This window comes from Temnothorax longispinosus, chromosome 4 (assembly GCF_030848805.1).
Source record: "Temnothorax longispinosus isolate EJ_2023e chromosome 4, Tlon_JGU_v1, whole genome shotgun sequence".
NCBI classification, from domain to species: Eukaryota; Metazoa; Arthropoda; class Insecta; order Hymenoptera; family Formicidae; genus Temnothorax; species Temnothorax longispinosus.
This window is the reverse complement of record NC_092361.1, coordinates 20780437-20796847: the sequence shown is the minus strand read 5'-3', so window position 1 is coordinate 20796847 and position 16411 is coordinate 20780437. Positions and strand designations below refer to the sequence as shown.

Below are 16411 nucleotides of genomic sequence, written 5' to 3'. Positions count from 1 at the left end.
TACTTTAGAAAATCTGAATGTTTAAAGATATTTTTGTGATACTTTTCTTAAAAAATATATTGTGCGCACACATTTGAGTTTCTCATGTCTCTTAACCAGTTAATTCAATTATTAATTTAAGGAGCAATGACATTTATATTAATGCACACAAATTTGCGACAAATGATGTTCACGAGCGTCACGAGATAAACATTTTGCCTCAAATCGATCAGTTTATAAACCTCATTATAATTAAATAAGGCACCCTGAACAGAGAAGCATGCTCCGAATGTACTAAGGGCTGCAAATCTATAGTAAACGTTACGTGAACTATAGATTTTGGTATATTTTGGATGTACGTATGTATAGCACCGATACCACGTGGAGCTGAGCGCCGGCATGTGTTTATAGGTTATAGGTGCTGTGTCAGCTGTGTGTACATACAACACGAGTGCACAATGCCGATCGACCAGAAACGTATTAACGGTCCAGACGCTTCTACGCCGTATGATATTTATATTCACTCCGAAGTGAAAGAAGATGAGATACAACCCGGTGCCCCGAAAAGGCACGACGGCCGTTCAAATAAGGAGCTTAGAAATATATGTAAGGTTGAGGTTATGTCACATGTAACAACAAGCTCCATTTAGAACAACTTTGATTAAAGTCTGGTTAATTTAATCGACGTTTAACTTGTCAGGAAATATCTACAGTATTTTGTCAAAGTGGACAAAATTATTTACTTTCTTTGTTCAACGGAGACAAAGATTAAGTTAAATGAGAAATTCGTAGTTAGAAGTTTATTTTAGGTGATTCTCTAGCTAAATTAATCACCGATAAAATTAACCAGAGTTTGGCCACCATTAAGCGGTCAAATTTCTTAGTTAGGTCTTATAAAAAGAATGCGTGAAGTAAACTTTGTTGAAACTTTGTTGACAGTTGTGAAAACAGGCATAGTTAGTCAGGCAAAAGGTTCCGCGTATATCGAGATGGGCGATACCAAGGTCATCTGCTCGGTATTCGATCCTAGAGAGGTACCGAACAAAACTGGCTACTGCGTGCAGGGGGAACTGTTTTGCGAATTCAAATTCGCACCCTTCTCTCATCGCAAACGGAAATTACATCAGCAAGATGCAGAGGAAAAGGAGTACAGCTCAATACTGCAAAGGGCTTTAGAACCAGCGGTGTGTCTGGTACGTATCTTCCATTTTTTTTTCCCAATTGAGGGTTCAAACTGAGAATAATATGCACAAATTCATTGCTAACACCCATAACTTGTGCAACTTCAAGACTGTATCTATAATTATCAATTGTCGCGCGCTCTCATTTCAGCAAGAGTTCCCTAATTTTCAAGTCGACGTCTACGCGACAGTCCTTGACAACGGAGGATCCGCGCTGGCCGCGGCGATAATGGCAGCTAGTCTAGCTTTGGCAAACGCTGGAGTGCCGATGTTTGGTTTAGTCACTGCATCCACCGTTGTGAGTAAACGTCTGTTGAGAATTTTTATCAAGTAACGACAAAATGTATCGTGATAAAATTTTGTGTCTCTCAACAGGGCATATGCGATCGGACATATTTAGTGGACCCAACGGATGCGGAAGAAAATTTTTGTTCCACAAAGGCTGTGCCAGGCACGCCGGACGATCACGGAATCATCGTGCAAGCCGCTCTTCCACAGCACGGCCAAATTTCCGAAATGTTCGTGATAGGCAGCATCGACATGGATACCATTGAACGTTCTATGGATCTTTTGAACGATACTCATAAGGATATATGTCCTATACTAGAGCAATGTCTCGTAAAAACTGTGTTCAAAGCATTTCGCCCAAGCGGCAAAAGAACAGATAAAAAATAAAGATAAAAATTTTTTATCCTTATTTTTTATTCTCATTTTTATCAATCCTCACTAAACTTCTGAGACTTGCACTTCTTCGAATTTCAAGTTTGAAGATTTCAATACGCGCATATATATATAGCTCTGGCTTTGGGCAATAAGCGGGAAATGTGTTCATAGCACAGAAATTGATATAATGTTTTGGCTGACTTACAAATAGTAACATTAATTGATATTTGTAATAACAATACAAAAAAGTTATATATATCTATATATGTAATATAAAAGTTATTTTTTGCCTGCTTATTGCCCAGAGTTATCGATATTAGATATCTCAAGTGTAGCCTAGATTAATTTTGGATATTTTAAGTCTTCATAGATGAGTTCAGAAAAAATTTTTATGCATTTGATTAACGTTGCGCTTCTATGATCGACTTATCATATGAATAATCAATGCGATTGCTATAAAAGTAGAGAAAATTGCAAATAATTGCGCCAGTACAACATCAAAAATACAAAATTATATAAAACATTTACAATTCTAAAAAGCAACTACAACTCCTTCAATTTCATTAAAAATTAAAAAAAAGCGCATACAAAGAAAATGACATTCTATCCATTGCATACGCTATACAAAATTAGTTTACTCATTTCTTTGTTTTTACGAAATTCTATTATTTTGTAAATGTAACATAATATATCTATACACGTGTCCACACAATACAATATTTGATATATTTTAATATATTATAAGTTGAGTAATTTTGAATATATCTTATAATTAAATAAAGTCATTAATATTAGTAAGAAAAAATTATATATATTAAATATATAAGCTCTAAAAAAGCCCAACATTTCATCTATAAAGTACAAGCCTGTCCGGGATAGCGTGATGAGAATGGAGAATGATGGAGAAGAGAGTGAATAAATTCTCTCATTTATATATTTATAACGTTTTTGACCGAGCCGAGTTAAATGACGTCATATATCGAGCAATAACATCGATTTGCCGAAATGACGTCCGGCCCAATCGAAAACACGTGCTACCTGAGTGTGACAACTACCTGAGTTGAGAAAAGCCTTCGTAACGCCGGAAGTTCAGATGGAAAAAGGTCATAACTTTGTCTACACGTGGATTGGGAAACGCATTGATTATATAAATAAATTTATTCCACATTGAACAGAAACGGTAATAATAATATTATTATTTTGCCCGTCCCGAAACGCCCTTGCAAAGAAGTCGCGAAGCGTCTTTGACAACTTATCGACTAGTTATTGATTGGTAACGATTAATTGTCCGCCGAGTCTTCGATTCGTGTGAACGTGCTCGCATCTTTGATCGATTCCGTATCCGCTTGTGAACAAATGTGCTTGGTGTAATAATATTATCCATTTAAATAAAAAAAAGGAACAATCCACAGTGATCTGTGCGTCGTACTACATCATATTACAAAAGAACGAAAGAGATGATGCTGAAGTTGTATAAACAATTAAGCTCGCGCATTACCGACTGTAATCTGTATTAATAGAGTGAAGGGACATTAGGCGTTCTATGTTATATTATTTCGAAATTTTAAGGATATTTGAAGAAACGAGAGGATATAAACGTTCTGTTCGAATACGATAAATTTCGGTAATATACAACAAGCGACTTCTTTTTCCTTAGAAGAGGAGGATGTTATACAAATGATGCGAACACGTTACACAAATACGATAAATCTATGTATATTTTTAAAACTTTTTATCATAAGAATATTAAATTCATGACTTTTTAATATGTATATATACATAATAGAGAAACATCTGGAGATGAAGATGAAAATGCCAACTTTTATCAACGTTTTATAAATTTCGAACATTAGTTAAACGAGCTGCGAATATCGGAAAACGGAGAAGCAACAGGTACAATAATTTCGTATATATTTATGAACATATATATATATATATATATATATATATATATATATATATATGTATATATGGGTGAGTGAGATCATTTGGCTAAGTAATAAATAGTTGTGTATATAGGGTGTGCTATTTTAAATAATCACCCCTACAATTTTTATTTTCTTCTAAAATTAAAAAGAATGAAAATTTGGGGAATAATCGTTAAAAATAGGACACCCTGTATAACAAATAAAATACATATTAATCATAATATTATAATTATTTTGATAATAACATTTAATATTGGTTGACAAGAAGTAGTAAAAAACATTAATCTTTCTATTTTGATTGTAGAATGTAAATATCCATATGAACCACCATATATTTACTTTCGTAAAAACAAAAGTCCTTTTTCACATGTCCAATGTATAAGAATAGTAAAAAAATTATACGATTATGCGTTAGAATACTCTGTTAAAGGCACTCCGTCAATATATTTAATGACTTTACTATTGAAAAATGGACATGCTATACGAGTTTACTTGGAAGCATATATAAGGGAACCACTTTTGAAGCCATCTGAGTCACTGTTTAAAAGGAGAAGAGAGGATGGAGGAAAAAAAAGACAAAGATATGAGAGAATTTGAGATTATAGTGAAAGGTACGACGGAACGAGAGAAAGAACGTTTGGTTAAGCCAACATATGCAAGAGAGGGAGAAGAGAATATGAGTGCTCTTTACATACACGAACCACTGTTTGCAGGGGGACGAGAGAATAGAGAAGAGAGTATGATTAATCATCACCTACTTGAGCTATCGCATTCAGAGGCACGAGAGAACAGAGAAGAGAGTATGGCAAATTCTTACGTACACGAACCACTGTATGCAAGGAAACAACAGGAAAAAGCGGACAATCTTCATGAGTTTGATAGCATCAAGAGAACTGATACTTCGGAACATAATACTGAAAAAAATGATTCGACGTCTTATTATCACGTGAATATGCCAAGAGAATCAGAAAAGCAAGAAAAAAATATGATCAATCTTTACGTGCTTGAGCCATTATATGAGGGGAGATTAGAAAAAAGTGAAGAAAATATGGTCAATTCTGATGTGCTTGAGCCATTATATGCATGGGAACCAGAGAAGAGAGGAGGGAATATATTCTATTCTCAAGCAGTTGGACCACTGTACGCAGAAGGACTAGAAAAGCAAGAAGAAAATATGGTTTATCCTTACGAGCTTAAGTCGTCGTATGCAGAGCAACCAGAAAATACAGGAGATAATATATTCTATTCTCAAGCAGTTGGACCACTGTACGCAGAAGGACCAGAAAAGCAAGAAGAAAATATGGTCTATCCTTACGAGCTTAAGTCGTCGTGTGCAGAGCAACCAGAAAATACAGGAGATAATATATTCTATTATCAAGCAGTTGGACCACTGTATGCAGAAGGACCAGAAAAGCGAGAAGAAAATATGGTCAATTCTGATGTACTTGAGCCATTATATGTAGAGCAACCAGAAAATACAGGAGATAATATATTTCATTCTCAAGCAGTTGGACCACTGTATGTAGAAGAACCAGAAAAGCAAGAAGAAAATATGGTCTATCCTTACAAGCTTAAGTGGTCGTGTGCAGAGCAACCAGAAAATACAGGAGATAATATATTCTATTCTCAAGCAGTTAGACCACTGTATGTAGAAGGACCAGAAAAGCGAGAAGAAAATATGGTCAATTCTGATGTACTTGAGCCATTATATGTAGAGCAATCAGAAAATACAGGAGATAATATACTTCATTCTCAAGCAGTTGGACCACTGTACGCAGAAGAACCAGAAAAGCAAGAAGAAAATATGGTCTATCCTTACGAGCTTAAGTCGTCGTGTGCAGAGCAACCAGAAAATACAGGAGCTAATATATTCTATTCTCAAGCAGTTGAACCACTGTACGCAGAAGGACCAGAAAAGCGAGAAGAAAATATGGTCAATTCTGATGTACTTGAGCCATTATATGTAGAGCAATCAGAAAATACAGGAGGTAACATATTCCATTCTCAAGCAGTTGGACCACTGTACGTAGGAGGGTTAGAAAAGCGAGGAGAAAATATAGTCTATCCTTGCATGCTTAATAAGTCATCGTATATAGGGCAACCAGAAAATAGAGGGAATGTATTCAATCCTCAAGCAGTTGAGTTAATGTATGTTGGAACACCAGAAAAGCGAGAAGAAAGTATGGTCTATCCTAACGTACCTATGCCATTATATGCAGGGGTACCATGTGTGATTGATGTGAATATAATCAATTGTTTCGTACTTGTGCCAGTGTGTGCAGGGAGGCAAGAAAGGCGAGGAGAAAGTATTGTCTATTCTAATGTACCTATACCATCATATTCAGGGGGACCAATGGTCTATCCTAACGCACCTATGCCATTATATGCAGGGGAACCAGATGTGAATATAATCAATTGTTTCGTACTTGTGCCAAGGTGTGCAGGGAGGCAAGAAAACCGAGAAGACCGTATTGTCTATTCTAATGTACCTATACCATCATATCCAGGGGGACTAGAAAAGCAAGAAGAAAGTGCGGTCAATCATTACGTACGTGAGCCATCGTATCGTGCAGAGGAACCAGAAAAGAGAGGAGAGAATATATTCAATCCTCAAGCAGTTGAGCCACTGTATCCAGGAGGACCAGAAAAGCGAGAAGAAAGTCTGGTCTATCCTGGATTTGTGCCATCGTACATAATGGAACCAGAGAAGAGAGAAGGAAATATGTTCAATTCTAACGTATCTATACCATCATATCCAGGGAGACTAGAAGAGCGAGGAGGAAGTGCGATCAATCATTACGTACTTGAGCCATCGTATCGTGCAGAGGAACCAGAGAAGAGAGGAGAGAATATATTCAATCCTCAAGCAGTTGAGCCACTGTATCCAGGAGGACTAGAAAAGCGAGAAGAAAGTATGGTCTATTCCGGATTTATGCCATCGTACACAATGGGACCAGAGAAGAGAGGAGGAAATATGTTCAAATCTAACGTCCCTGAGCCATCGTGTGCAGGGGGACTAGAAAAAAGAGAAGAGAATGTGATCAATCCTTGTGCAATTAACCCGCTGCATGTAGGCGGAGCAGAAGAGCGAGAAGAAAATATGATCGATTGGTTACCCCTTTCCAATGACGTGACCAAACTCAACCATAGCATCAAGAAATATTATAATACCTTACATATTAATGAAGAAAACAATTTGATAAAAAAAGGATTTATGGATAAACAAAAAGACCCTACATATAAAAAGATGCAAGAAGTACGAAAAAAACTTCCTGTATGGTCTCAAAAGAACGAAATTTTGGAAGCTATACATAAGAATCAAGTTGTTATCATTTCTGGTGAAACTGGATGTGGTAAAAGCACTCAGGTATGTCGCACTATTTCTTGATTAATTGTGTAGATATGACAGGATGAAATATAATCTCCATAAAAATATTACAGATACCACAGTTTGTTTTGGATGATTGGATTATTAACAGTATAATACAGAATGGAGATAATGCGCATATTAATATAATGTGCACTCAACCTCGTAAGATAAGTACTATAGTACTTGCGGAAAGAGTAGCAGCTGAGAGAACCGAAAAAATAGGTGATACAGTTGGATATCACGTACGCCTAAAAAAAAAATTGTCGAGTAGGACGCGAGTGACGTTTTGCACCATAGGGATACTACTGCAGCAATTAATGGGGGATCTTAATTTAACGGATATAACTCACGTTATAATCGATGAAGTGCACGAAAGAAATGCTGAAAGGTAAAATAAGATAAAACTTTATTTCTACTTTTGAGATCTTTCCCAGTACATGTTAATTCTTATTCTTTTTCTACCAGTGATTCTCTACTAATGCTTCTCAAAGATTTGTTACCGAAGAGGTCGGCGTTGAAAATAATACTGATGAGCGCGACGATCAATGCCGAGGTGTTTTCCTCGTATTTCGAACATGCGCTAGTCTTAAATATTCCAGGAACTTTCTTCTCAGTGAAGCAGATCTTTCTCGAGGACGCGCTCGAAGAAACGGGATACATTCTCGACGTAGATTCTAAATATATTTGCAGGCACAAGAAGAACAAAGAGGTGCTTTTTAAGAGACATTATACTGATTTGAATATTAAAATCGGAGGCACCGTCGATTGTATTGCTGAGAAATCTACTAAGGACGAGGACTTAACGATGACGCAACTTATTAATAGATATCCTAATCGTTCCAAACAAACGTATAAAAATTTGTACCTTATGAATTACGATAAAATTAATTATGATCTAATACAACATATCTTGGAGTGGATTATTACTGGAGAACATAACTATCCCAAAAAGGGTTCTATTTTAGTAAGTGTATTCATTTTCCGATTCTGCATCTATTTGTTCGTATATTCTATATGTTCGTATGTCTATATCTTTTTTTCTGGCGTAGCAGTTGCCTATTATATTGGTAAAGTGTGAGCAAAGTGTGTTTCCGTACGAGAAATAAAAAGGGAACTCGTGCGGAGAAACTTCGTCTTTCGGAAGAGACGTTAAACCGTTGGTCCGCACATTAGTAACTGCTATGTATATCACCCTATAAGTGATTACTGGTCCTCCAAGGTGAGGGGCCAAACTTCGGGAGGCCGTGGCTCGACCTCGAGTTGCATCGATGATGATATATATATGATCGTATATTTCAGATATTCTTACCAGGCTTGTATGAAATAATTACATTGATGGAACAGTTGGAGGGAAACTTTATTCTATCAAGGAATAAAATCATGATTCTTCCGTTACATTCGAGCCTTTCGATTGAGGAACAGAGCCGCGTATTTCAGAAAACCGAAGGCGTTTGTAAAATTGTGATCAGTACAAATCTGGCCGAAACGTCTATCATTATAGACGATTGCGTTTTCGTGATCGATTCGGGAAGGATGAAGAAATCCAGATTTAATTCGGACAAAAACGTGGAGTGTTTGGAGACCTGCTGGGTGACGCAAGCGAATGTCGTGCAAAGGAAAGGCCGCGTGGGTCGAGTAACGCCCGGAGTATGCATTCATTTATACACCTCGCATAGGTACGTGCCAAAACTCTAGTCGAATAAAGTATAATGTATAATATACGTGACAGAGATACATCTACTTTTGTAGATACGAACATTTCGCTGCACGTCCGGCACCAGAAATACTAAGAGTTTCTTTGGAATCGCTACTCCTACATATCGCGCTTATGCACGAAGGGAGGAAAGTAGATATGTACGCGATAACGCGTAAGAAAACTTTATCTTTATACGTCTTGCATTCGTCCCGTTGTCTCTTTCGAAGATAATAATAATTTACGTCCCTTCTCAAATCTTCTTCAACAGAGAGAATGCTGGATTCACCGTCGCACCACCAGGTTACGGGCACGATAAAACGTTTGCAGAATGTCGACGCGTTCGATTCGGAATGCAAGTTAACGTCTCTCGGTCATCTTTTAGCCAAGTTACCTGTAGACGTAGGAATTGGAAAGTTGATATTGTGCGGCGCGATCTTCTGTTGCTTGGACTCTGTGCTTACCATCGCCGCGTGCATGTCGCACAGGAGCCCGTTTAGCGTATCGCTTGAGTCGAAAGAAAGAGTCGATCCCAAGATGAAATTCTTCAACGAGAACTCCGACCACTTGACCATTCTTCAGGCTTACAGGGTAAGATTTGTAAAGTAATTTCTGATAATTAATCTAACAATAATGTCCGATTTTTTAATGAAGCTTTTATTTCCATAGGAATGGCAAAATATTACGTATGAGGAAGGTAAAAAGGCCGGTACAAAGTTTGCCAAAGAAAATTTTTTGTCCGTACATACGCTGTACACCTTAGTGGGCCTGAAGTATCAATTTTTGGAGCTGCTGGTATCGAGCGGTTTCGTGCATATCGATTTACCGAGGAGGCAGCCTAACATCGACAATATTTTCATAATTACCGGAAAGGAACTGAATAAAAACAATTCGAACGACAAGCTGTTGCAGGGTCTTATCTGCGCGGCTTTGTATCCCAACATCGCAAAGCTCAAAGAGGATCAAACTAATGCAAACTTCGACCCGCAGAATACCGTGTTCGAGACGCAAGGCGGTGATATTGTCAAAATCCATCCGTCGTCCGTGAATTTTCATGCCAAATCCTTCTCAAGTCCGTTTCTGGCGTACCAGCGGGAGCTCAAGACCAGCCAAGTTTTCATCTTGGAGGTGTCCATGATCCCAGTTTTGGCTGTAATACTATTCTCTGGTCTCCCGAATTTCCAAAACTCACCCGATGGAAATTTTATTATTTCTCTGAATCATAACTGGCTTACATTTACAATGGATGCGGAGGTAAGATTAAAGTTACAAATATATATCTTCATATGAATGATTCTGACGTAACATTTTAACCGTACAAATATCGTATATTTGTATGGTCTTGTAGATAGGAAACTATTTGGCATTTATGAGAGAGAACTTGGCGAGATTGTTAACGGCCAAGATGAGAAATCCTCTGTTGGACTTCACAAAAGGTGAAAAAAACAAAAAAATTATAGATAGAATCGTACGTGCGGTTACAAATTGGTAGGCGAATATTAAAGCCTGTCATCCCATGTATTATACCTTGATTTCATAAAGGGGATTGAACATTATGAGTAAAGAGACAATGAGGTAAAAGGATAATCAGTTTTGGGAACTATTTCTCTTATAGATATTAAAAACGCATTAAGTACAAATTTTAAAACTATTTTTTTAATTAATATTACTATTATTATATATATCTAAAAAATTGTGTATGGTTGATGACTGGATAGCCCAAAATCCTTATGAAAATAATTCTCTGACGTACATTCACGTCTACTTTCGAATCTTTCTAGTCATTTACAGCGAATTCGAGCGCTTGCACTAGTGCATACTGAATGCGCACAAACGCTTATTCTTAATCACAATTGTTATATTTACAAATCATCTTAAATATTTCTTAGCCTGTAAAATTATTTGTACAGTATCCATACAGATATTACAGATTGTTTTATTAGCTAAAAAATTTGTAAATATGTATTTAAGCGACTTTAATCACTTTAAATTTATAAAAATAGATTATAAACAAGCCTTAGTGCGCACTCAGCGTGCGCTAGTGCAAGCGCCCGAATTCGCTATTAGAATTCGACCATTAGAGAAGCAGCGCATATCTTTCTGCGCCACACAATCGCTAACTAATTATTACACTTAAGGGGAAAGAGTAGAAATGTAGAATAAATGTAGAATAAATAAAGAATAACTTTTATATATGTATTTGTATATATTGTGCCTTATTTGTTATAATTTTTATTGTCTTTTTAATATGAGAATAAAGTTCCTTAACCCTTCAAGGGGCGCGTGAAAAAACGTAGAAGGGGTACGTGGGTGTAAATTACACTCCACATTATTTATGCTGTAAGTAACAAACCAATTAATATTTTTTATTTTCTGTTTAATATTATTCATTGTTGCACATATCTTAAAGTAGTTGTAATGGTTTTTTTTTTCCCGCGAAGTAACACTTACGAGAATTAGACTCAGTTCCCCATTATTCCCCCTACTGACATTAGGAGTTTCATTCAACCGAACGATCGGTTTGTCTACGCGATCGGCGGCTGAAGCGCGATGATATAGTGAACAGTCGAACTGGCAAATGTATATATCGTCGTATTTGAATTATTCGAGTACAGAAGGACGGATGGAAAGTGTCACGCGCGATATTATACAGCCGCGTGGACACTATTCAGTTTACTTGAATGGCGGGTAATCGGGTTTACGAATGAAGACGAATGAAGACGATTGTGTTTGAACAAGCCGTTGGAGATGAAAGGAGAGTGCGACAAAACTCCGGTTGCCGATGGACGTTCTGAAATTTCGCTACAAGTTTCGATATATTATCACCGAACGGTCAATATTTTTCTGTATTTGATTTTTACACGCTTATTAGGCTTTATTAATTTATTATACAGCTCACAGTTTAAATAATATGTAGAAGTTCTAAAGCCTCCATCTATTCTTCAAGTAATTTTCAAGTGTAATAAAATACATTCTCGTACTGTAACATAAAAATTGAAGAGGTCAAGGGTTGATGGTTATCTTCTTCTCAGCGTTGAATGCTTCCCGACATAAGAAATAAATAAATAAATTTTTCAATCGCAACTTTATGCGTTATTATATTCGATGTTATAATATATGATTTGAACTCAATTAAATCAACCGTGATAATGTAACGAATAATCGATTCGTCCGTAGCGATGTGGCGTTCGGGCAGCCAGTTGATCTTCGTGTCGTTATATTGTCGTTATCGTCGTGAATTAAAACTACACAGCACCTTCAACTTTAATTGACATTTCGTAATCGACTCCGGTTTCGAGAATCCAGTCGCGCTAGTTTCTTAGCAAGTGACGATAATCAATGCCAAAAGTCACGCTGCGCTATCTAATCGCTAACTCTCCACGAGATGTAAAACCCGTAATTGCAGACATTGCAGTTGTGTCCGTGTCACTCCGTGTCACTCGGTTAGGCGCGTCGACTGATTCGAACTCTCTCGCCATGTCGCGGTTTCTTCTGCTCTTTTCGCAAGTCGTCATCCTGTTTCTCTTGGCGAGGGCCTCGTCGGAGGTGAAGGAGCCGACCTGCCAGGACAACGGGAACGTTACAACGTTACAACGTTTTGGTTACAACGTTTCCCACTGCAAGGGGGTCCTCGTCGAAGTGACGCACAGCCGTTTCGAGGACAAAGGACGGATGTTGGACCTCATGAACCTGGGCCTCTTGGCGATTCGAGAGAACGCCTTCAAGAACCTGCCGACGACGACGTTGGTTCTGAGTAACAACCAGATATCCGTGCTGAAAAGGGAATCCTTCCGCGGTTTGCCCAACGTGGAGATGCTCTCCTTGTACCGCAATGTGGTACCGTTATCGGGGTACTTGTTCGCGGATTTGGGACACCTGGAGTTGCTGTGGTTGGGGTCCAACGAGATCAATTCGATACCGAAGGACTCGTTCGCCGGGCTGTCAAGCTTGAAAAGTCTCGACCTGCATTACAACGATATCGAAGCGATCGAGGCGGAATCCTTCTCGAATCTTAATCCTGGACTGCTGGACCTTTGGCTCAACAGCAATAAAATCTCTCGCGTCGCGCCGGGTTCCTTCGCCGGGTTAACCGAACTGAGTCGCCTTCACTTGGACTACAATCGGCTAGAGGACATGCCGAGCGGTGCCTTTCGAGGATTGAACAAGCTGGAGAATCTTTACTTAAGTGACAATCGGATAACAAGCGTCTCCAGGTCGCTCCTTCGCGACTTGGTCGGTCTGAAGGAACTCGATCTTCAGCAGAACGAGATCAGCGCTCTCGAGCCAGATACGTTCAGGGATCTATCTCAGCTGAAACGACTAGACCTGAGGGAAAACAAACTGTCTCACATTGTAGTCGGCACTTTTGCCGGACTCTCCAATCTGGAAGACATCAAGCTGTCCTTCAATAACATCAGCGCTGTAGATAATGGCGCTTTCGCTGATCTCGTCAAACTGCGATATCTCGACTTCACTGGCAACACTAGCAACACTAGCAACGACTTCACTGAAATCGACAAAGAAATCAGCGGTCTCCCAAATGTCACAGTTTATTAATAAAGTCTTAAAGATCTGTTTATATCTCACAAAGGGACAAAACCTTGACCTCTTGAATTTTGCAAAATTTTTAGTATGTTACAGTACACTTCATTTACTAATACAAGGTACAGCAACGGTCCAATGCACAATAGTTTATTAAATATTAATGTTGAAAATGTTTTTTTCGATATTAATAATAAATAAACCATGCTTATGCAAAGAAGTCGCATTCATAAAATGTGCAAATTAGTAATGTGTTTTAAATGTTTCTATGATAGATATTCTTCAAAAACATGTACAGATTGTGATTATAATCGATAGTGCACAAATTGACCGAAGATTAATTGTCATGGAATGTATTTTTGTTACTGTGTATGTAAACAATTACGGACAAGAAAAATTTTAAACATTAATATTGAAAAAATCTGTAGAGCTCTATAAATACCATAGCGCATGCGCATATGGCTTCTGCCTTCTGCTTATGGCTCCTGCAATTTTATGTGCTTCCACCTTTATTGTTGTTATTGTCGTCATTGTCGTCGTAAATTAAAACTACGCAGCTCCTGTATCTTCAACTTTGACATTTCGTAGTCGACTCCGCTTCCGAGAATGCAGTCGCGCTAGTTTCTCAGCAAGTGACGATAATTAATGCCAAAAGTCACGCTGCGCTATCTAATCAATAACTCTCCACGAAATATAAAACCCATAATTGCAGTTGCGTCTGTGTCACTCAGTTAAAGCGCGTTGACTGATTCGAACTCTCCAGCCATGTCGCGGTTTCTTCTGATCTTTTCGCAAGTCGTTATCCTGTTTCTTTCGGCGAGGGCCTCGTCGGAGGTGGAGGAGCCGACCTGCCGGGATAACGATGGCTACAACGTTTGCATCTACAAGGGAGTACTCGTCGAAGTTACGCAAAGCCGTTTCGAGGACCGATTGGACCTCTGGGACCTGGACCTCTTGGAGATTCGAGAGAACGCCTTCAAGAACGTGTCGACAACGACCTTGTATCTGAATCAAGGCAACCGGATATCCGTGCTGAAGAGGGAATCCTTCCGCGGTTTGCCCAACTTGATGGTCCTCTACTTGGGCGACAATGTGGTACCGTTATCGGGGTACTTGTTCGCGGATTTGAGAAACCTGACGTCGCTGAATTTGAATTCCAACAAGATCAATTCGATACCGAAGGACTCGTTCGCCGGGCTGTCAAACTTGGGAATTCTCTCCCTGGAACACAACGATATCGAAGCGATCGAGGCGGAATATTTCTCGAGTCTTAATCCCGGACGACTGACATTCCTTTGGCTTAGCAGCAATAACATCTCTCGCGTCGCGCCGGATTCCTTCGCCGGGTTAACCGAACTGAATTACCTCTACTTGGACTACAATCGGCTAGAGGATTTGCCGAGCGGTGCCTTTCGAGGATTGAACAAGCTGAGGTATCTTTACTTAAATAACAATCGGATAACAAGCGTCTCCAGGTCGCTCCTTCGCGACTTGGTCGGTCTGGAGAGACTCTATCTTCAGCAGAACGAGATCAGCGCTCTCGACCCGGATACGTTCAGGGATCTCTCTCAGTTGAAACGACTGGACCTGAGGGAAAACAAACTGTCTCACATTGTAGTCGGCACTTTTGCCGGGCTCTCCAATCTGGAAGACATCGCGCTAGGATCCTCGAAGTTATGCGAAGCCATTTCGAGGATCGATTGCCCGGGATTTTCTGGCTCAGCGCCTTGGACCTCTTGGGGATCCGAGAGAACGCCTATAAGAACGTGTCGGCGCACTTGTGAATCAAGGCAACCGGATATCTGTGCTGAAGAGGGAAAGTTTTAAACATTAATATTTTATAAACTGTTGCGCACTAGACAGCTAGAATTACTGTACTTTATATTGATGAATGGGGTTTACAGTAAGATATTAAAAATTTAAGAGGTCAAGGGTTGGTCCCCTTATTATGAATTCCTTCGCGGCATAAAAAAAATTAATAAATTATTTAATCACAACTTCATGCGTTATTTTATTCAATCTATTCGATTCATCCGCCCGCGTCGTCACGTGAGCGCGACGTTTCGGATCGATGGCTTAAAAAACAAAGAGAGAGAATGAATGAATGAATGAGAGAGAGAGAGAGAGAGAGGAGAGAAAGAGTAAAAACTCCGGGAAAACGTGTCTCCGGTGTCTCATGGACGCGAACGCGCTCGGGTTTTCGCGTGTACAATAATGATTTGCATAACATATAATTTTCCGTTGTGAAGTCGTCAATGTCGGGTCAGGGTCGTCCCGTTTACTTCGCATTTTGTATCTTATAAAAATTTGTAAGATTTTGCGCGCCAACAATAGGCATGGCGAGGAAACGGAGGATCAGGATGTGAAAATTGTACTATAGTGAACATATTTCAAGCAGTTTTCACGACGTTTGTCATACGGACGGCTAATCCGATTGGATTTTTCCAGGAAAAGGTAGTAAAGAAGAACAAACAGAGGAAGCCGATCAGAGCTATTATTCTATTAAGTCGTGAAGGGAGGGAGGATGCGGAGAGAGCTCTGATGACTGAAAACGAATACAATATGAAGAACAAAGTTAATGCGCAGAGCTTAATAATTAAGTTTCCCGATCCGGATCTAAACAAGGACATTGTTAGACTGTTTCACCCCGGTATACGGAATGTGATTAACTCGTGATTAACTCATCGAATATATTTATACTATTTTATTAACATAACAGAATTGTATTATTTTTTTTTTGTTATTCGACGTATGAAAAAAGGAGACAGAAAATCGTAATTTATCCCTTAATCCTCTCCCGAATCCAAGATTCGTTCTTTGGATTCGCGAATGACTTTATCGATTTATTTTCTATCGAATAAAATTCGAACGTCAAGCGTCGTTCCTGAAAGATAAATATTGGTAATCGGCAAATAATTTTCGAATCAAATGTCAAGTTAAGTAACAATGTCAAGGGTTCGATATCACAATTGCGAAATGAAATAACGAACGGAGCGCAACGCACAGATTCAAATACGGAGACGATTGTCTGACGTTCGTCACGTGATCCATTTTA

The 16411-nt window shown here is 38.8% G+C and overlaps 3 protein-coding genes across 3 annotated transcripts; all 3 read left to right on the top strand.

The window, feature by feature from the left end:
* Positions 1-195: 195 nt before the first annotated feature.
* Positions 196-4156, top strand: LOC139812274 (exosome complex component MTR3). The gene is made up of 5 exons (XM_071776985.1): positions 196-585; positions 919-1172; positions 1312-1458; positions 1536-3716; positions 4056-4156. Exons 1-4 carry the CDS (start codon positions 333-335, stop codon positions 1833-1835), a joined length of 954 nt encoding a protein of 317 aa, XP_071633086.1. The 5' UTR covers positions 196-332; the 3' UTR covers positions 1836-3716; positions 4056-4156.
* Positions 4157-4197: 41 nt separating this feature from the next.
* On the top strand, positions 4198-12110 carry LOC139812285 (uncharacterized). Its single transcript, XM_071776999.1, has 8 exons — positions 4198-7118; positions 7193-7509; positions 7587-8085; positions 8421-8797; positions 8871-8989; positions 9086-9405; positions 9484-10068; positions 10163-12110. The coding sequence occupies exons 1-8, from the start codon at positions 4311-4313 to the stop codon at positions 10304-10306; spliced, it is 5169 nt and encodes a 1722-aa protein (XP_071633100.1). The 5' UTR covers positions 4198-4310; the 3' UTR covers positions 10307-12110.
* A 150-nt stretch (positions 12111-12260) lies between these two features.
* LOC139812133 (uncharacterized) lies at positions 12261-15353 on the top strand. Its single transcript, XM_071776755.1, has 3 exons — positions 12261-13362; positions 13632-13657; positions 14094-15353. Exons 1-3 carry the CDS (start codon positions 12292-12294, stop codon positions 15181-15183), a joined length of 2187 nt encoding a protein of 728 aa, XP_071632856.1. The 5' UTR covers positions 12261-12291; the 3' UTR covers positions 15184-15353.
* Positions 15354-16411: the final 1058 nt, after the last annotated feature.

Coding starts and splice junctions, on each gene's coding strand:
- LOC139812274 (XM_071776985.1), top strand. CDS start 333: ATGTACGTATGTATAGCACCGATACCACGTGGAGCTGAGCGCCGGCAT. Junction 586..918: donor TAAGGAGCTTAGAAATATAT/GTAAGGTTGAGG, acceptor CTTTGTTGACAG/TTGTGAAAACAGGCATAGTT. Junction 1,459..1,535: donor TAGTCACTGCATCCACCGTT/GTGAGTAAACGT, acceptor GTCTCTCAACAG/GGCATATGCGATCGGACATA.
- LOC139812285 (XM_071776999.1), top strand. CDS start 4,311: ATGGAGGAAAAAAAAGACAAAGATATGAGAGAATTTGAGATTATAGTG. Junction 7,510..7,586: donor CACGAAAGAAATGCTGAAAG/GTAAAATAAGAT, acceptor TTTTTCTACCAG/TGATTCTCTACTAATGCTTC. Junction 8,798..8,870: donor CATTTATACACCTCGCATAG/GTACGTGCCAAA, acceptor CTACTTTTGTAG/ATACGAACATTTCGCTGCAC.
- LOC139812133 (XM_071776755.1), top strand. CDS start 12,292: ATGTCGCGGTTTCTTCTGCTCTTTTCGCAAGTCGTCATCCTGTTTCTC. Junction 13,363..13,631: donor GCGGTCTCCCAAATGTCACA/GTTTATTAATAA, acceptor TTTCTATGATAG/ATATTCTTCAAAAACATGTA. Junction 13,658..14,093: donor TTCAAAAACATGTACAGATT/GTGATTATAATC, acceptor ACTCAGTTAAAG/CGCGTTGACTGATTCGAACT.